Here is a 22,012-nt window from a genome sequence, read left to right on the forward strand (position 1 = left end):
CACCACACAGGGCACCCCGGGAACCGCCACGGTGAACCCTGGCCACAGATCCAGGAGTTGCAGCTCATGACCTGAGTTTACAAGCCTTGAGCACTGGAGCGATAGCACAGCGGGTAGGGCGTTTGCCTTGCACGCAGCCAACGTGGCCGACCCGAGTTGGATTCCTTCGCCCCTCTCGGAGAGCCTGGCAAGCTACCGAGAGTATTTGATATGCCAGACACAGTAACAACAAAAATCTCCAATGGAGACGTTACTGGGCCCGCTCGAGCAAATCACATATTTAAGCAATTTAAAAAGAAAAATTATTTGAATAAATTAAATTATCTTGGCCTTCACTAATATTTCTACTGAGATAATATTAACTCACAACTCTTTTCAATTATGTTAGCAATATATATGATTAAGTATTGAACTGGCCCGCCTGGTTTATATGCTAAACATACACGTATTCCAATTTAAATTCTATGAATCCGCAATTCTAGAATTGTGCATCTACTTTAGGAATATTATGACATGACATTTAATCAACCTATATAAATATTATTTTTTAATTCTTTCAGTACATAGCGAAATCATCATCACACTATATTAGCACTATAAAATCTAAGTATTATTGATTTTTTCATAATAATAATTTATCAAGATTAACTTGGAAATAAGTCATTACTGAATTCAGAGTAATATATAAGTTCTGGGCGACCTGTGCTGTGAACACACATACATTTCTGCTACAGTTTCCTGTTTGAGCTCTGATTTCACCTCTGCGAGTTTTCCATCTCCTTCCTCCTCCGACTTTCAGAGCTCCAGCTCTTCATCTGAATTCAAGTGAGCCAGGATTTCCTTACAACAACCCTCACTCTCCTGACTGCACAGAGTCAGGAGACTGGGGCCCGCTCCTGCTTCTCACACATGAAGGTGATGCCCACACAGTGGTGGCTGGTCTTCATCAGAAAGAAGAGAAGTAAAGTAGGGGACCCATCTCACGGGAACAGAACTGTGGCCTTGTGGAGGGGATGAGAGAGTTTGGGGATATGACCTAAAGGAAAGAGGGATCTAGATCAAGCCTTGAGCGGTGTGCAAAATCTTCTAGATAGGTACACACAAAATAGTTTTATGAGCGGTACTGGGGCTTCAATCCAGGGCTTATATGCAGAGCTGGGTATTGTAAGTGCACGGTCACGGTCACGGTCCTCCCGTTGCTCATCAATTTGTTCGAGTGGGCCCAGTAATGTCTCCATCTTGAGACGTGTTGTTACTGTGTTTGGCATATCCAATACAACACAGGGAGCTTGCCAGGCTTTGCTGAGCAGGTGGGATACTCTCGGTAGCTTGCCAGGCTCTCCGAGAGGGGCAGAGTAATCGAACCCGGCTTGGCTGGGCCGGTTGCGCGCAAGGCAAACGCCAGATGCAAATGCAGTATGCATGCCACACGGGGGCATGAAACAGGTATCAAGTAAGTATTTTTGTTTGTTTGTTGTTTGGGGGCCACACCCAGTGGTGCTCAGGACTTACTCCTTGCTCTGTGCTCCGTCAGTCACTGCCTGCAGCTTGAGGGACCTCCTTGGGGTTTCTGGGGAATAATCCAAGCTGGCAGCTGACGGGGGGCTCACCCCTACGCAGGGCATCACCATTCCGACCCCCAAAGAAATTTTTAAGGGAATTAATGTCTATGTTTCTACCTTCAATAAACATTTTATTCTAATACTCATAACCCTGAGAACCTGGCCTTCAGTTTTCAAAATAAAGTCATTTTTTTTTCATACCAATGTTAGCATTGGTGTCAAAACACTGTAGCATTGTTACACTGCATGAGGGTTTGAAAGCGCTTTGTTACACTGCATGAGGGTTTAAAAGCGCTCCAGGGTGTCAAACAAGTGACTAATTGCTGTACTAGTGCGCAGTTTAGAGAGTAAAGGACCATAATGTCAGAGCAACAAATCCTTTTGTAAATTAGATGGTTTACAAATATTCGCTTTTATCAAATGGATGCAGGCCTTAATTTGTGAGCTGATGGCTCTCTGGTCATAAATTTCGATGATGGAATGCTGTGAGATTCTGGCACATAATTCAGTAGTTATGGCAAGTAGTGAAGGACATGGTTATAATATAGTTTCTTGTTTTCCTATTTACTTATTTATGGATGAGAAGAATCTCAGTACTTGAATCAATTATAAATGGTAGATATAAATTAATTTTATCCTATCTCATTTCAGCAGCATATAATATTCAAACACGGCTAAGTGTGAGGACCAGGGGGCTAAGTCATCTTGTTTCTTCCATAAAAGATGTGTTTCTAAAACAATGTATGGCAAATGCTTACCAAACTTTAGAGTAGATACGGGTCCTTAAGTTGTGCCAAAAACTGAAGAATTTAAGTTAATTTCTGTTGTCACCATTAATAAAATGCACCTGCTTATATTTTTTTGCAGAGGTAAGAAATGATGATTCACAAAATTTAATTCATAAAATGTGCTCTATTAGGGTAAAAATGTATGGTAGAAGTGGTGTATAAATATGTTTAAATAGAAAAATGAACACAAAATATTCTTACTGCAAAAAGTCATTGTGTTAACCTGTCAATGGATCTTGCTGGGTTTAAAAAAATCACTATGATGTCTTTTTATTCTATTGGATCATTTTCATCCACCTAAACATTTTATTTGGAGATGTTAAATATTTGGGCCAGGGAGATGGGACACGGGTTGGGAGCTTGCCCTGTTTCCCAGCCCCGTGGCTGAATCCCTGGGCACTGTCGGAGTGCTGACAGGGACAGGAGTGACCACTGAGCACCTCTGCATGTGTGTGTTCTCACCCATGCACTGACAGGACCAGGACACGTCCAGGGTCACACCTGGTGGTGCTTGGGGGCAGTCAATAGGCAGTGCTATTGACTCCTTTCTGAGGTGTTTCTTTCAACTTAATGCCATGTCACTCACAAATACTCATCTTTCTTCCATTTCAAAAACAAACCCCAAACGCACTGAGTGCTTGGCATGTCCCTTTCAGCTGTCCCCTACGCCCTGAGCTGCAATAAGGGTCAGAAAGGCAGGCAAGTGCATTGGCCGTCCCCGGAAGACACTCTCTGTCCCGGTCACGGCACTGGGACTCCACTTCCAAAGGGACCAGCGGCAGCCTGATTTCTCAGCTTCATAGCCTCTCTTTCCCTCTCTCTCTCTCTCTCTCTCTCTCTCCTCTCTCTCCTGTGACCGCGCCACCTGCTTGTTTTCTCTTTCCCACAGTTCTTTTCCTGATCCTTTGATTCGACTGTTTTCATTGCCTCCTCTTCAGGGACCTCTTTTATTTTCGCTCCTTTTAATTTTACAGCAGCGGTCCTCAACTTTGCACATCATAACCATCCGGGGAGCTTTTAAGTCCTGTCCTGTCTGAATGGCACCAGCAGAAGGTCTGATTTAATCCGACTTCTAAAGGACACCCAGACATTTGTGTTTTTATGGTTCCTTGGGTGATGCTAGTGCTCAGTCAGGTTTGTGACGACCGGCGGCTTGGTACTGGCTGGGTGATCTCATTCACGCCCGCGCTCAAATGAAAAATCGTTAGCTTTGATTTCAGTTTTTGTTAAGCTTCATTCGTATTTCCAATTACGAGTGAGTAAATCCAGTTCAACAAATGCCTATCGCGTGCTGAATAAATCTCATTATCTGCTTCCATCAGTCTATTCTTTGTAAACTTGATCATCCTCGCTTTCTTCTAACTCAATTATGGAGTCATTTCCTCCAATTGCAAAAGTCAAAATACAAGTAATCCTTACATCTCTTTTCAAAACCATTTCATTATGTAAGAGATTCTATTCTAGATGTTTCTCCAACTTAGACATTATCCCTAAGTGCTGTCTCCTTACGTATTGTAATGCTATTTTAATCCCAATAATTCCCACTCAAAAGCAACCCATAAAGACAATGACTTCAGGGGGTGGAGATAGTACGGGGTGAGATGCCTGCCTCACATGCGGCTGGTCCCTGTCTCAACCCTGGAATTACTCAGTGCCCCAAACAGTGCCAGGAGTGACCTCCAAGCACCCAGCCAGGAGTATTCCTGAGGATAGAACACTGCATGGAGGGCAAAACACTCTCCCCACAGATAACTTCAACGAAATATTTTTCTATTGTGTCTTTGCTAAATAACTTCAAAATGTTCCATAGGAAATCGTTCAGAACCTTTTCGTATTATCATTCAAGCTTCACCCTGACAAACTGGTTTATGTTTCATTCTTTTCTTAAAAATAGTCAATCATGTACAGTATGTATTCACTAAATAAGCGCTTTTTGAGTTTAATACATCACAGGACTCAATGTTACTATGAGTCATTGGTCTATTATTTAATAGCCTCAGATTAAATTTGTGCTTATTAGAAAGATGAGTAAGGAGAGGCTGCTAAAATCTCAGGGCTGGGATGAATGGAGACATTACTGGCACCAGCTCAAGTAAATCGATGAGCAATGGGATAATAGTGATACAGTGATAAAGATTCAGAAAATCTCAGAGTTTTGATCACTCCTGTTTAGGGTGGATGGGATCATTAATAAGCGGTGTCAACAACATACTCATGCTTTGATCTCTAACTGAAGCGCTGGTGTTTTTGTTCTGAATATTTGAAATAAATTTAAAATATATTTTGTTATTGCATTCTAGGCTAATTGGGCACAATTTTATTACCTTCTACAGGTAAGACTTATATCAATAAACAACAGTAATTTTACATAGCACTCTAAGAAGTACAAAGTGTCACTGATTTAGCCAAAAAAACCAAATTTTGTGGTTTCAGTATAAAGGCCTCATAAGATCTTGAGAAGGAGAGAATTGGATACAACTGAGTTCAAATGTTACAGTTTTTAATCATTCCAGTGATATTAAAACTTTTGAGATGAAAGAAGCTTTTTTTTGTTTATTTTTCTGGGTCACACCTGGTGTTGCTCTTGGCTTCTTTTTTTCTTTTTTCTTTCTTTTTGTTTTCTGTTTTTTGTTTTTGGGGCCACACCCCATGATGCTCTTCAGGAATTACTCCTGGTGGTGCCTGGGAGACCATACTTGGTTCTGGGGATAGAACCCGCACTGGCTGTGGGCAAGGCAGCATGGCACCCATTCCTCTTTTTCTCCAGCACTGACTTTAATGTTGTGAAATACTGAATGCTCAATGAGCTGTTTAACCATACATTTGTGTCATTTAAATGAACTCAAATGCAATTTTTTTTAAAAAGCTGTCAATATATTTTTTTTCTCCTTAGGAAAAATATGAGCCTCAATGCTCTGCAGACCTTTGACCTGCTTAGAATTTGGGTTTGCAGCCTTTATGGACAAGAACCATAATCCCAAATAGATAAAGGGAGTGGCCCTCCACCCTGACTTGTAGGGAGGCTTAGTAAGCCATGGAAGAGAAATACATGGAATTAGGAGTCAACGAATCGACTTATTTTAACTCCTTTGTCTCTGACACCATGATTCAGTTTGTCAAACATCAGTGCATCTAAATAAACAGAGCGTAAATAGTGATAATTCATTGTTTCTTAGTATCTCCATTAAATTTGTTTCAATTCATCATACAAAAAATAAACAAGAAATTGGGAAAAAATCTATCCTTAGATTGGACTATAGATTAAGTCTGTGAATCTTCATTCACAAAAGTTTCACAGTTTCTATAGTTTTCCCATATTTATAGCTTCAATACTCTCAGTACATGGGCCAGAAGAGAAGAAATGTTTCTTTCTCTTGGTGAGCTGGTTCCCAGCTTAGATAAGAGATCCAGAAATTCTTCCAAGTAATTATGTTTTTCAGACATATCGATGCCTTTTGAGAGCACAAAGTGCTCAAAACACGAACAGAATGTTATTAATGAAGATGAGCGATATCTAAGTGGATCATGAGTGTGGAGACTGTATCATATCGGCCCCATATTATGTGTCCCCAAAAAGCTATATGGAGCTTCTGTGCCTCTGTGGATGCATGTTGATTTATGGATCAACTTTATTTTATGGCTCCTTGATGCACAGTTCCATGGTTTCCCTGTTACCTGTATTTTATAAAGTTCAAAACTATTGGCTGTATGAAAGCTGTGAGGTAAAGAGGAGTTTTGCAGCAAAACATGGAGATGATTTGTCTATGCCTGAGGCTTCCATAAGCGTGGACAGCTCCGACAGCATCCGACAACCCTCATGATTCAAAAATTGAGTGATCTCTTCTCTAAATATTTTATTCTTTGGTTTAAATTTAATTCTTGACATATCAGCAAAGACAAAAGAGGATTAGTGTTACTATGGATCATCTTCATAATTAAAGACGGGATATAAATAGAATTCTGTTTAATCACGAATTTCTTGACAAATTAACTTTCTCTCCTGTTCCTAATTAAATGTATAAAAATCAAAAGCTACTTGTTACATACCCAAAGTGGAATCTTTTTAGCCAGATTTCAAAATTTGCAGTACTGAGAGTATTTGAACTGGTATACCTATTCAACAAAAGTTAATTATTTTCCAAACAGGTTCTCCGTTACTTTATTACAATATTTACTACAAATGTTGTTTTAAATATTATTATGATTATTATTTTGCTTTTTGGGTCACACCCGGCAATGCACAGGAGTTACTCCTGGCTCATGCACTCAGGAATTACTCTCAGCAGTACTCGGAGGACCATATGGGATGCTGGGAATAGAACCCGGGTCGGCCGCTGCAAGGCAAATGCTTTATCTGCTATGCTATTGCTCCAGCCCCCTAAATATTATTTTAATAATTAAAAGTACAGGATAGATATTTTGGATCATGATCACGATCACAATCATCCTGTTGTTCATCGATTGCCTCGAGCAGGCACCAGTAACGTCTCCTTTGTCCTAGCCCTGAGATTTTAAAAAGTGCCACATTCAAGGCTCTTTCAGGGTAAGGAGAATGAGACCTATCATTGTTACTGGTATTTGGCATATTGGGTACGCCACAGGGAGTTTGCCAGACTCTGCTGTGTGGGCAGGTTACATTCGGTAGCCTGTCAGGGTTATAATATTTTGGATAGAAAGTTGTAATAAATAAATTATGAAACATGTCATTTTCTTCTTGTTCCCCTCCTCCAACCTGACACAAATAAACATATCCTGAGATAATTCATATATCAGGGATTTCTCCAGATGCTTAACATCACTAGCAATTATAATATTTTTCAAGTATATTAGATGTCTGCTTCGAGTTGTCCTTTTCTTACACAAATCAGTATCATAGAAGAAAAACATTTATAATCTGAAACTCTACCTTTTCTGATGAACTGTTTCTTACAGCAAGTATATTTGAAATGACAATAATACAAATATTATAAAAAAAAGTGAATGCATTCCTTATATGGTAAAAGTACACAGTTGGATGTTATTAGACCCTAGGAATGTCTGTGACATGTGCTACAGTTTATACACTTTACAGTCTGAACTACAACAAAAGCTTTTTCTGAGCAGAGCCTAGAGTCTGCTGTGACTGGCTTCAAGAAGATTAATGTGTTGGTTTCACAAGTTTTTTCTGCTAGACTGCCAGAATCAACACAAGTGTAGAGGCATGCATCATATTAGGAAATTTGGCTGCAACTCCAATTCCCCATACCCTTGCCAAGCCTGGACCACAAATGCCAATAAAGCAACACAGAAGCAATAGTTAAGAAACCGGGCTTAAAGGAGCAGAAATTGCAATAAACTGGAACTCCAGTGTGGGGATTTACCTGTTATCATCCCTTTTGTGACAATCTAACAATTGCAACAATCTTAAATATTGCATATTACTGCATAATCAATACAGTTTTATGGGTTGAATCTACTGCTTTCAGTGTGATTTTATATCAACAAAGTCCGATGCTCAAGAGTTTTAATATTCTACTTAAGAACATCTTTTGTTCTGTAGTTCAGTTAATCACGACATATCCACATTTTATCAACAAAAAATGTGAGATTCTTCCTCTCCCCCACCTGAGTTTTATAAGGAAAGAAAGATGACGAAAATTTTTAGAGATACTTGGACTTTGGTCAGTTTGTGCTAACGATGGGTGGTCTTCCGCCTCCCAGATATCTGTCAGCACCCTTTGGCCCTTTGATACATGCACTCATTAACCGTGTGATTGCTTATGACAGTGTCTAATCATATATGTCAATAATAAAGATCAGAGATCTCACATTTTTTCTATTCTATTCCCCCGTGAAAGACAGATGTGTTGTGTCTAATTATTCACTGATTGGTATCGGGAGGAACATTAACATAATTGGCACATTTGTTCTAATTAACAGAGGGAAACTGCCACATGCCCACCCGAAATGTAAAGTGAGTCCAGTACTATTATCGACCAATGTTTGTGTCCATCAGAAAGGCTATTCTGTGAGACTCAAACTGAGGTCGTCAAATCAGAACTCTGAAAACTACCCAAGAGACTTCAGCAGAGGGAGTCAACCTAAGAGAATGTAGGATTACCCTAGATTCCCCACGCACAGGTACATTAATCAAACAAATGGGAAAAGCAATTATACGGCAATTATCAAATGCACATTCAGCCAAGCCAAGCTTCTAGAAGGAACATTAGCGAGAATCTGGGTGTTGGCCAAGTCTGAGTGAGTTAGAAGTGACGAGTTGGAAGCTCTTCCAGTATTTGTTTTAACTCGGCCCTTTGAACCAGTGATTCTATAGTGGTTTGATTTTGGAATCACCTGAAATGTTACTTAAAACATATGCATGAGACCTATTATTAACAGTACTGTGGATTACTGTGAGCCAAATGAAACTAGGTTGACAAGCAAACATAGCCTTGGCAGCCAGGCTGCAGAACGCCAGTATCTACTGGAAGAACCATCCTGTCTCTGACACCCCTCAAGTGACCCTGGGTGTATTCACTTCAGAAATCTAGGGCAAGAGACTATTCTGATGATCCTGATTTTCAGTGGCCTTAGGGCAGGCTTGAGAGTTAGCTTTTCTTAGATCAAGTCGCTCTAGATACGCTAATGAATTATTTGAAGGTTAAGTCATTGACAGGTCTACAGATGTTTTTGGCTAATAAATCTTCTGAAGATGTTCATGAACGAGGATTGAACTATGGCTTCTCCAGAATTAAAATGGCAGATGTATGCTTATATACAACTGAGTTCTGACACTGAAGAAAGGAATCTCACCATCTCTTGGAGGCACCTTCTAAGACCAAGAATATCTTGGTTTTATAGAATTAAGCTATTTTCTATGGCCAGAGCAATAGTACAGCAGGTAGGGTGTTTGACACGGATTCGATCCCCAGCACCACATATGGTACCCGAGCCCTCCAGGACTGATTTCTGAGCACAGAGTCAGGAGTAAACCCTGAGCACCACTGAGTATGGCCAAAGAAAAATGGAAAACATTTTCTTTATTCAACTTTATTTCTCAAGCGTAAGGTAAACCATGTCTGAAGGGAAAAAGAGATAGTACGTCTGGCAGGGCATTGCCACAACGAAGGAAGACAAAAATGATCGTCTGTACTTTCAATGCACGTACGCTAGCATCAGATGCATCCATCGAGGACCTGATGGTACAAGCGCGAATGATCAAGTACGACATCATTGGTCTGACCGAGACAAGAAGACACGAATCTCACCATGCCGTTTTCGACACTGGAGAAGAATTGTTCCTCGGAACATGCGATAAAAGAGGTGTTGGAGGCGTCGGTGTCCTTATCAACACAAACTTGGCCAAGAGCATTGATTCATTCGAATGCCTAACAACCCGAATCGGACGTTTACATTTGAATAGATGTGGCTCACTGCCTGCAGTTTCTATCTTCGTTGTCTACGCACCAACATCTCATTATGATGAAAGAGAAATCGAGAAGTTCTACATGGAGCTAGAGAAATTCTATAAAGAAGACCACACCTTCTACAAGATCATTGTGGGTGATTTTAATGCCAAGATAGGACCGAGAAGATCAGCTGAAGAACTTCACATCGGAACCCATGGCCTAGAATGGAACGAACAGGGTGAGAGACTGTCTGAGTTCATCATGTCGACCAAGACCATTCATGGTAACTCACAGTTCCAGAAGGCAGAATCTAAACGATGGACATGGGAGTCTCCCGGTGGACGATTCCACAACGAAATAGACCACATCATATTCAATCGACGGTTTTGCCTGACTGATGTCGCTGTTGTCCCAAAATTTCGAACGGGATCGGACCACCGTCTCCTTCGTGCAAAATTCTACTTCACAGAGCGGGGAGAAAGGGCTGCAAAGTTCAAAAAGAGAACTCCCAGAACGACCACCAACTGGGAACTCTTTGGTACTATTGCGGCAACATGGGAAGATGCCATTGTTGACAACATTGACGAGGAATACGATCGACTGGTTCAGCACCTCCATGAATGTGCGAGGAACGCCAAGAGAGAGATAGCCACAAAAAGTCGCCTATCTTCGAAAACTCTTGAGCTAATTCGCCAGCGTGGTTTGGCGCATGCCTCAGGCAACCGCAAGCTAACATCCGAGCTTGCAAAGCAGTGCAGAGATGCGATCAAGGAAGACCTCAAAGAGAGAAGAGCAGAAGTACTGGTAGATGCGGCAGAAGCCGGGAAAAGTATTCGTAACGCCCGCCTGTCCTTCGCCAACTATAAGACCAAGATGACTGCCCTCCGACGTCCTGATGGATCCATCACATCCTCCAGAACGGCAATGGAGAAGATTATCCATGACTTCTACTCAAATCTCTTCGATAGCCATTTCCTTACATGCAACAGAATAAAGTTTGATTCCTGGCACCACATCAGGTCCCTGGGGCAGTGTCAGGAGAAATCTCTGAACAACCAAAAGCAACAAAAGGTCTTAAAACACAAGGAACAAAAATACCCAGTTATGTCCCAGCTACCCCTGGGATCTTAAGGTACTAACTGTTAACTCATGAGTTTTGGGCTTTTGTTTGTTCTGGGACCATAGCTGGTCCTCAGCTCATTCCTGACTCTGCACTCAGGGATCACTTCTGGAGACCATATGTGATGGTAGAGATCTAACCCACCGGGCAAAATGCCAGGTAAGTGCCCTGCGTTCTACTATCACTCCGGCCTCAAGAACTACGCATTTTTATGCTTCAGCAGGTGGCATTTTCAGGGGCTGGGGAGACTGTGCAGGTAAAGGGGCACTTGCTCGCTTGTTGATGACCTGTGCTCAATCCCCCGTATCTCATTTCTGAAACCTTTCAGGTATAATCCATGAGTGCAGAGCTAGGAGTAATCCCTGAATAAAGCCAGGTGTGCCCCTCAAAACAACAACATAGGTGGCTTTCTTCAAGCGAGCTAAAATTATATTTTTAGACAACTGTTTAATAGTGATACAGGGTGATATAGCTGATATGTGGTCTATAGAAGAACTGGGCACAGGAACATAGTGTTTGGGTGGAGGCATGTCAAAATTCTCCTGGTCCTAGGGAATAGGAGGAAGGGAAGGAAAGGAAAGAAATTGAGAGGGGAAGAAAGAGAGGAAGTCACGGGGAGCAGGGTTCAGGGGATCTGAGTCCATGGGTAGTGGAAAGCAGCGGTACAACTGAGTCAACACTGAAAACAAGAGACCCAAACAAACTCCAACAACCAACCTTAACAATGTGCTGTCAAGGGGGCAGGCTGGGATGGTGGGTTGGGGTAGTCGCGGTGGCCGGGGAGAAGTGGGGGCGTGGGAGGGAACCTGGGGACCCTGGCGGAGGGAAGAAGACTTTGCTGCTGGGGTTGGACCTGGAACACAGTACGTCTAAAACCAAAAGACGAATACTTTTGTAAATCATGGGGATTTAATAGAATAATTTTTTAAAGTTGTAAATGATTTTGAAAATAAATGGAAATTGTAGGAACATTTTACTCAGTTGTTTGTAACTTCTGCAAAGGGAAGGAATTTGCTAAGAAAGGGAATTTGTTTTCCTGCTGGGGAAATAGTCCCTTAATTGCACATATGTCTGGCTCATTGCGTTTGAGTTCTGAATGTGAACAGAGCATATTGAGGAGGGAAACTTGTCTTGGTAGATGGAAGCTTCCATTTCTAACGTGTGAGCTTCACAGTGATTTTTAACAAACAAATCATTGTAACAAATGAACTAAAAGCACAAAAAGTCCAAAGTAGAACAATTATAATCTAGTATTATTTTCTGAGAGAGTGAAAAGGCCCTAAAATGACCTTGCAAAATTTCTCAGGGCAAAAGCTCTATAAGTTAACCAGTTCAAGAATAGCTTGTAACCATACTTCACTGTAATTTTACATATCTGGATATGTAAGTCTCAGTATTTCTTCTTGGTCATGAATGTCTATCATGAGGAAACTTGCTACTGTGAGGGTCGGGAGGTATAGGTCAGGGACCGCTAGACAATGATAGAGGAAGTGGTCACTCAGGACGAGGACTTGGTGCTGAAGGAGGTAGAGTGGGATGTGTGGTATGTACGAGTGGGATCCTATCAGTAACAGGATTGTTAACCACAGCACCTACAAGGTGAAAGCAAAGTGCCTGTGGGAGGGAAACTGGGTCATTGGTGAAAGGAAGTGGTGCTGGTGAGTGATTCATGTTGGAGCACTGCATGCCGGGTACTCGATCATGAAGAGCTCTGTAAGCTTCTAATTCACAGTGATTCTTTAAAAAAAATCAAGACATTGAGAAATAAACATGAATTTTTTCCCCACACACTAGGTCCTGATACTGATTTCTTTTTAACCTACAACCACAGGACCCTCACTGCGTCTAATTACATTCAGAAAATACAGCCGCTTTTCCCTCTCAGCCATTTTTCATCCATGCTGAGTTTATAAAAATTAGTGCTCTAGGATAGAAAAATTATTGAGAGAATTCCAAAGAGAATTTATTGGGAGAGAAAAAAAAACACACACAAACAGAAACTTTTCCTGAAGAGATACGGGCTCTGAAAATGAAAGTCCCTTCTGCCAAGTGATTAGGGACATTTGGTAATTAGCAAATGTTGTTGCAGCATTGCTGAGAGATTGTCTGTGACAACAGCTGAGACCAACTGATTTAGGTCACGTAAGCAGAGCTCCTCCTCTCGAATATGCTCACTCACTCCTAGAAGACCGAGTCTTTTCTACACTCTATTCGTTTAATACAATAACAATTTAAACCATGCTCAGGATTTTTTTCTCGAGGAAGTTAGAACACACCCTTCACTTTTCCACTGGTGCCATCTTTCCTACTCCCTCTCTAAGGTAAACAGCCAGGCCGCCTTGCATGGGGCAAGGCAAGAACCCCAGGAAAGGTTTCTGCTTCAATCGAACACATCTAGAATGATCCATTTTCCAGCAATCGGCAAAATTGATTGCTAAAAGATAAACACTCTCAGGGCTGGAGCAATAAATAGAACAGCAGGTAGGGTGTTAGTCTTGCATGCAGCCAACCCGGGTTCGATTCCCAGCATCTCATGTGGTCCCCTGAGCACCGCCGGGAGTAATTCCTGAGTGCAGAGCCAAGAGTAACCCCTGTGCATCGCCGGGTGTTACCCAAAAAGGAAAAAGAAAAGATGAACATGATAGAACATCATGAATTTCGACTGCACAGACGCACTTGCCAGTAGAATCTCTACCATCATTTGTGGATTCTGTGGTCATAGACTCGTGGTATTGAGCTGGGATGAAGACTGGTTGAACTTACAGAAGTGGAGCATGGATAGAGACAATCAAAGAGGTATTTGGGGAACAGGACCGAAACCAACCACACCAGAAACCTAAGGACAAGTGCAGGAAGTGTTCAATTATAATGGATTTCCAACTACCTGGATAACTATCCCTAATTCACATTGTTCAATTACTCATTTCAATCATTTCAATTTACAACAGTGTTTCATGCATTAAGAAATGCATTCAAGTCACAGTCCAGCCCACACCCTCTCTCCCCGTTCTGCCCCTCTCTCACCGTGTACCGCTATGGAGCCATAATGATAGACCAATCGATTTACTCTCCGTCCTCCTCATGGACCACTCGGTCCTGATATACTGGTGATCTTTTGAACCTATAACAATATCAACTGCTTCAGAGGGTCTACCGCTAGCCTGTCTGATATGACCCAACTCAGATCCTCTGAAGAATGACTTTTTCTGTCATTTAATACCATCTCCTCACAATGCAATTTCCGTGTCTTTCCCATTCTCTAACCACCACCAAAGTCTTTTAATGAGACCATGTCTTACTTCCTTCAACTTGTAATTATCTTAAAATACCTTATTCATTTTCATTATTATTTGGTACTGTGTATTTTTCTGGTGTTCCCCCTGGAGGAAAATCATTGATTTATTTGCACACTGAAGCTAAGCAACTATCTAGCCATAGTGGATGGACAATAGACTTTCTAAATAAATGAATAATCAAAAACTAAAATGACTATCATCATAGACTAAGAAGTCACTACGTGAAGATGACAATTAACAAACCTGAGTCAGAGAAGCGTTATTATTTATCGATGATGTTCCAAATTTGTTACGATAACTTCTGTCTATAACTATTAAACGCAGGTTTTGGCAAAAGAATCATCCAGGAGGCCAAAATGAAGAGATCGTGTTCTCTATGTTGATTCGACCAAAGCAAATTTTGCATTTTGACTGTAGTGAAGGGACCCAATACTTGAAGAAACCTTAGGTTGGTTTCCAAGGCCGGGAATTATCTCCTCATCAACCCCCCTTCCTGGAGCTATACCTGCTAGGAGAAAAGTCCCACCAAGTTCACTGGACGCTGAAAGCCAGCATTCCCTCCAGGTTGATGTCCAAATTCTGTCCTCTACACAATATAAAGCTCAGCCCAGGAGACCATGAGCCTGCACAGAAACGCACTGGTATTCCATTCTGCATTTGCACGAACGGCTGTGGAAGTTGGGCATCTGGTCCAAGGACCCCACAGCCAGAACAAGGATGATCAGAGGGAGTACACGGGCCCCGCCCACCATGCCACCAGCTTTGTGTCATGGTGGCAGCAGTTCCAAATTCTGTTCCCTCTTTCTCCAGACAAACTCAGCAAATAAACTAATTCATTTGCACTTCACCCCAGATCTTCCCACTTGCTAATTAGAGATGCAAATGTTGATAAGTCAGATGATGGATTTTAAGCACAACTGGGCCAATAAAGTGAACATTGTACCCTGCTCCTCCAATTACGTCCCTATGAGAAATAGCTCAATTATAATTAGAGGAGCAATTAGCTCCTTGTTAAAGGTGAAACAAATCACAGATTTTAGCACAAACTGAAGCTGTGCTCCTTCTGCACGCTGACAAATCTCGTAGCCATTGAGGTTCTGATCTCAGGACTCTCCCACACAGATAATCAGATGAGGGAAAGTATGTCTGGCTGTATTTTTGGCTTGCACGTGACCGTAGCCTGAGAGAGGCATAGACTGAAATGAGCAGACAGGGATTCGTCTCACAGAGAGCTGTGATGGTTGCACAGAAGCCACCCAGCCGCCGCTCAAGGGTGGATTCATTTTCTGTCTCCTTTGGGGAGACAGGAAGATGTGTCTGTGGAAAGGGAGGAAAAAGTCTCCCCCGAAATGAAATAAATGCTCGCCACTTCTGGACTGATAATAGCAAGGGAGATCTTTGAAATACCAAGGAGCAACCGGAGAGAATTCTGGAATTGGTTTTTCTTTCTATAATCTCGGTTACTTGTAATTGCAACGTGCTTGTTATTCATCCACTCTGGAGTCCTTGAAGTAAGGTAATTTCCAGCGGACTTTTATTCCATCTTCGTGGGTGGGGGTCCTGCTTGGGGGGCTCACTTGATGGATTTCCTGATCAGTACTGAGTTCTCTCTCCAGGACTGCATCTTCAGAGGTGCCCCTCCTTTCCCTAGGACACCACATTTCTGGGGGTGCTGCCTCTGTGCCATACGCAACAGAAACTTATTTTTTTTTCTGATTCTGTCAAATTCATGTTTCAAATTGCCTACGTAGCCTGACAAGGAGTGCAGAGAGAGCCTGGGGAGTCAAGTCCTTCTACTCTTCATTTCCTCCTAGAGGAGTCAGGCAGGTGGAGGAGTAAGAGACAGGCCTCAGCTACAGGACCACCCAGCCCTCATGGACTAGACGGGTTGGATGCCAGCCATTTGCCTGAAACAGTTGAAATTGTCCTGCTTCTGCTCCGTGACAGAGTGCTGCATCACCCTCACGCTGACTGGCACCTTGGTACACGGACCAGCCCGTGATTCATCAGCTACAGGCTGACGGAGCCCCAGCCTCCCTGCCCTGCCAAGGAAGTTGGCAGTTGTGAAATGACGAAAATACTCGCCTTGCACAGAGAGGAAGATCGGGGGGGGGGGGGGGTCAGCCTTTCTTAGAAGGAAGCCCCTTGCTTCGCCCCTCTAATGCCCAGCAGTTGTTATTTGCTTAACCTGTGAACTCTGAGCTCAGGGCTTAGCCAGTCTCAACCCTTGCAAAGGAGCAGGGGAGCCCCAGACTGGCCCACTCCTACCCAGCTTCTGTCTATCACTCTCCCCTTGGGCTCTCAGAGGAACGTGACAAGCAGTAGCTTCAGCCCCAGTTTAAACTTTGGGAAGAAACTGGCTCAGTTTGGGAGGGCCCAGGAGGTCACACAAACAAAAGTCACTTTCATAGAATCAGACTGAGGGGCTGGACAGATAGCATAGCACTGGACTCACATACAGTCTCATGAAGCTCGAACCCTGGCACTCCATGTAAACCTGAGCCCAGGCGGGAGTGATACCCGAGGAGAGAGCGGGAGTGAGCCCTGAGCACTGCTGGGTGTAGCCGCTGCCTGGGAATAAAGCCTCGGGCAGCCCCTCCTCACACTTGCTCCGGACACTTCCATTTATAAGTTCTTATCAATGGTCCCTGAAACAAGGGGAATTCCTTGATTATTTATTTATTTATTTATTTGCTTTTTTGGTCACACCCGGTGATGCACAAGAGTTACTCTTGGTTCATGCACTCAGAAATCACTCCTGGCGGTGCTTGGGGGACCATATGGGATGCTGGGAATCGAACCTAGGTTGGCTGCGTGCAAGGCCAATGCCCTACTCGCTGTGCTATTGTTCCAGCCCCGATTTTTTATTTTTTTGATGGGGCACATGTGGTGTTCAGGGTTCACTTCTGGTGGGGCCCTGGGGACAGAGGGGGTGCTGGGGAGCGAACCTGGTTCAGTTGCATGCAGGCAAATGCCCGACCTGTTCTACTGTGGCTCTCGCCCACGTTTCCTTATCTGAATCCCACCCTGTCGTCTTCCTTATATCAGAGCTGTAACCGAAACACTTCCGGCTTCAGGAGCAGAAATTTCATCTCAACATTCTTCACCAACCAGCAGGCCCAGGACTGCTCTGGACTGAATTCAGTTTTTTTTTTAATGAAGTAATAGATAATAGTATAATAATAATAATATTAATGATGGCTGATGTTTCTTGAAGGATTTCTACTTGTAAATTACTTGCATGCATCACTTCTGTACCACTGTATTTTAAAATGGTGCCATTATTGTTACCATTTGGCAACTGAGCATACCTAGGTATAGAAAATAGTGCAAGTTTGTTTAAAATGGTAGCACATGTTTAAACCTAAGAAATGAGAGCAGAGACTGTAGTAGCCAAAATAGGTGAGAGGAATTAAATGTTACTGGTTAGCCCAGATAAACTTGGGTTATTATTCACATCAAAGACAATGACATTTCGGGGCTGGACCAATAGCACTTCGGGTAGGGCATTTGCCTTGCACGCAGCTGACCTGGGTTCAATTCCCAGCATCCCATATGGTCCCCTGAGCACCGCCAGGGGTAATTCCTGAGCGCAGAGCCAGGAGTAACCACTGTGCATCATCGGGTGTGACCCCCCCCCAAAAAAAAAGGCAATGACATTTTAACCTAAAATTAGTAGGTTTGTATTTTTTAGAAACTTACTGAGTTGGATGAGAAGGGGGAAAGTTAATTCCTCCTGAAATTCTGCAATTCTTTTTAATGCATTAGACATAAAACAAAAACCAATTTAATGAATCAATCATCGTTTCATCGAGCATTTTTCATTTCCATTTACCTTAGACACAAAAGAAGTACGAATCGTCAGGTATGCCGGCTATCTTTTTAATTTCCTTGACTTATTATTGGTTTGCAATGCTATGGAATTCCACTGATTCGGCTTTACAGATCTGTGTGTGTGATTATCACCACCCCATCAGGATATGTTCTAATGTGTAATACACAAAACTCTCATCTCTAGCTTTCCTTTCATTTTACTATTGACTTTACTATATATGGTATGCTTCCAGAATCGTCAAATATATGCAATATCAACTAATGAATGGATTAGACACGAAATTAATCTTGTAACCCTGTAACTCGTCAAACTACCTTTCATCCTTCCTCTAAAGTTTATCTGTCCCACTTGGGCCAAAGGCAGCTGCAATGCCCAAGGAGAGACTCCTTAGCTTTCTGATCTTGGTAATTCAGAGGGTGCCGAAATGGAATCTACAGAGCAGTTTCTTAGTCTGCTCATGAGCGTGTGTGTCTGAACCTTCTTCCGACATCAAAAATGCATAAAACATTTTTGTGTTTTGAATCTCAAGTGGGTATATGACTTTTGAGCTTGCCAAGTGATGATACAAATACAATTCACAGCCAAATAGTTTGCAACCATACAGTGTTATTCCTTGACAAAGTGAAAATAAAAGAAAATGTAGTGGGATCTCCTCACCGTCAATATTTGCAGGGATTGGTTTATCTTTAAAAAGCTCCAGTGAAAACCAGTGGCTTGCTACCTCCTTTGTCGGAGATGTGTTTGGGTACTGGACACCCGCATTAGAATTCTAGGAATGGAATTAAGGATGCAGATGCTCTAATGTAGCCGTCGACTAGAACACTGAGTGGAGTCGTTTCCTCTGTCCTAGGAGGGCTAGGTCAGTCTCAGAGTTGGAAAACGCGGCACTGGGGTCGGGCAAAACAGCTCCAGGAACACAAAATTCCTGTTACAACACGAGAAGGTGCTGAAAGATCCCATCTGCAAGGCAAACGTTTGCTATCTTCTGCCAAAGAAATAAAATTTAATTTAGAGTGCCACGACTCTGAATTTTTGCACTGATTTGCATATTTGAAAGTCTGTGACAGAAAAGTTAAGTCATTTCATACACATGTTATCTAAATACCTAATGATTATATCTCTTATTTAATAGCATTATTGCTACACTGAAAATAGAAATAAATGGTCTGATTTTGTTGTCATAACATAAATGTCCTAGATTGATTCGCACATCTGCCTAAAACTTAAAAAAAAAAAACTGGAAAACTACGAGAAGTTCAAGAGTAAATACAGTTTTAGCTATTATGCATGTATATACATTAAAGTAAAACTGAGTGATATTATTTTGCAATTCCATGGATACAAAAATTCAGGATACATTATTACCAAAATACCAGTGACTCCAATGCTGGTCCTGAGTTACAACTGAAAAAAATTTTTTTCCATGTGTGCAATAAAGAGTAAAAATTCTTCCTAAAGATTAATATTATTTAGAGGCTAACAAGTTTGATCACCCCGATTGACTGTTTTGCTTGTCAGTGGCCAAGCAAAGCAGTTCTGAGCACAGAGAGTGCGATGGAGGGGGTGTAACCGTGTCTAAGACTTTCCGTAAGTAATTTTCAAGAAATTACTTGAAAGACATAATTTGGAAGACCAAGTATTAGATCCATGCCCTCCTTCTTCTCTATCCTCTGGGGGAGGACATGCACTTTTGTGTGTTAGCAGAGCACTATTCCCCACAGAGAGATATTCTCAAAACCACGGTATTGTTTGATGCTGATAAAAATCATAGTTTGAATCTGATTCGCATCCCAGTAACAATCGGTTGTCTTTGTATCAGTGAGTTGTATGATACTCCGACAACTATGAGTCTGATAGGAAAAAAAAGGGGGATAAATCAAATAGATAGTTGTTATTCCTCAAGCACATGCCTCTTTCCGAAGTGCGTGGCCCTAAGTTTGGGGCACGTCTGTGACTCGGACACTGTGGAATGCGGGGACAGATGATGACCCAGGAGAGCACACGAGCTCTCATCCGTCGCACGTCATGCGTATTCTCGAGAGCAAGCGGGAAGTGATGGACAGTATTGAGTCATACCATCTTCCTCTATGATCAGGTCAGATAAAGCAGCATTGCTGAGTCTTCAGAGAGTGACAGAATTAAACCAAGCAGCCTGTGGCTCTGTCCAGTGGGGCATCCTAATTGACTCCTAAGTCATTAATCAGTTCCCAATCAATCTCTTTGTCCCGCAGCAGGGAGTCGGGACTCCATTACACACCATTCATCATGCTCTGCCCTAGCTCCCCGCGCCATTAGCAGGGAGGACGCCTGGCTGGAATCCCTAAGTGCCCATTAATGCAAAGGAGGGTGTGCTACTTACTTCAGCCACTGGGATCCCTTCCGGGGGCCGGCACTGCAGCAAGACTTCCTGTTCCAGGGACACTTCCTTGCCCAGGGGCTCTTGCTCAAACGTCTTCCGTAAATCTGCAAATCACAGATTGTAAAACACATGACAAAAATGTAGTCTGTGATCATTCACAAAACGCTTAGTACTTTGACTTTATGCATTTTAAAACAAATGTCATTAGTCCCGCTTCATAATCTGGGTGATCCTGAACTGTCTGATGGACATGAGAAACCCAAAGGCTATTCACTGTGTCTTTTCCTCCCCAAGCACTGGGGGCCATGGTGCCACAGATGCAAAGCTGGGGGTCCCCGAGAGGTGTACCCGTGAGCTGTGGTGTCTATTTTTTAGCAAGCCAAGAAGACTTCTCACATGGAGATCTCAGTTTAGCATTGTTTGATTCTATATCTTACACACCTTTTTCGAAATACATAAGAATGTGTCTACCACAGATAACAAAGATTAAAGAAATTTGTGTAGGTGATATACATACATCTGTGCCTCACTTTTGGGGGGAATCTTGCTTAGGGGGCACGCACCAGGCAGTTCTCAGGGCTTACCCCTGGATCTGTGCTCAGGGATGACTCCTGGTTTGGAGACCAGGGCTCTAAGGCTGTCGCAGCCATGGAGAAGCTTGCAGTGTACCAGCTGTAATATCTTCCCAGCCCTAAGTTTTAATCAGGCTAGAGATCCTCATTTTAACAATAAGTAAAGACAATTCACTGCATTTCCTTTATTTCCTTAATATTTCTTTGCTTGAGCGGGCCCAGTAACGTCTCCATCGTGAGACTTGTTGTTACTGTGTTTGGCATATTGAAAACGTCACGGGTAGCTTGCCAGGCTTTGCCGTGCAGGCGAGATACTCTCTGCAGCTTGCCGGGCTCTTCGAGAGGGGTGGAGGAATTTTTCTTTTTCTTTTTGCTTAGTGTTGGGGCCAGATCTAGCAGTACTCAGGGTTGACTCTTGGATCTGTGCTCACGGATCACCTGTGGCAATGCTTAGAAGAGCATCACTGACGCTGGGAATGAAATCAGGGTCTGCAGCATGCAAGGCAAGAATTAACCCCTTATTATCTCTCAAGTGCTCCATCATATTTTTTGATATTCACTATAATGGGTCACCTTTTTATCAAAAGAACCCCATTCGTAGGATTATTATGGGTTCTTTGCACATGTAATTTCCATTTTCCTCACCATATATGCTATGGAAGTGATAATAACATCTTTTGATCAAGAACTCAAAATCCTGTTTCCACTTTGAATTGAGAGGCAGAAAAGTTGCAGTTCAGAAAAAGGGACTATAATTTATTGGCTTGTTATTTTCTCAGTAATGGATAGGAAGGAATACCTCATGTTAGATATCAAATGCAAGGCCTCATACCCCCCAGGCTCTGCTGAGTGATTCAACTTCCCCTCCCTGGACACAAGTTCTTGGGTATAAATCAGTAGAAAGAGTAATGGCTGGGTAGAGTCTAGAAATAGCTCAATATATAAATACTCAAACATAAAATAGCTCAGTATGTGATCTAAATAGCTCAGTGTGTGAGTCTAAAAATAGTTCCGTATGATTCCTTTAACTTTGAAGACTAGTCATGTCTACTAAAATACACTAACTCTGCTAAAATAACCAACTATCTGACA

General features: G+C 42.3%; 1 protein-coding gene across 1 annotated transcript in view; it reads right to left on the bottom strand.

Annotated features, from left to right (window-relative positions):
* The window catches only part of UNC5C (unc-5 netrin receptor C), a 387,108-nt gene that overhangs the window by 97,803 nt on the left and 267,293 nt on the right, over window positions 1-22,012 (bottom strand). Inside the window, exon 4 of the mRNA XM_056106641.1 lies at window positions 20,349-20,452. Coding sequence (XP_055962616.1) covers window positions 20,349-20,452 — 104 coding nt within the window. The remainder of the gene's footprint in view (window positions 1-20,348; window positions 20,453-22,012) is intronic.

Source organism: Sorex fumeus, unplaced genomic scaffold (genome assembly GCF_029834395.1).
Source record: "Sorex fumeus unplaced genomic scaffold, SorFum_2.1 ptg000136l, whole genome shotgun sequence".
Lineage (NCBI taxonomy): Eukaryota > Metazoa > Chordata > Mammalia > Eulipotyphla > Soricidae > Sorex > Sorex fumeus.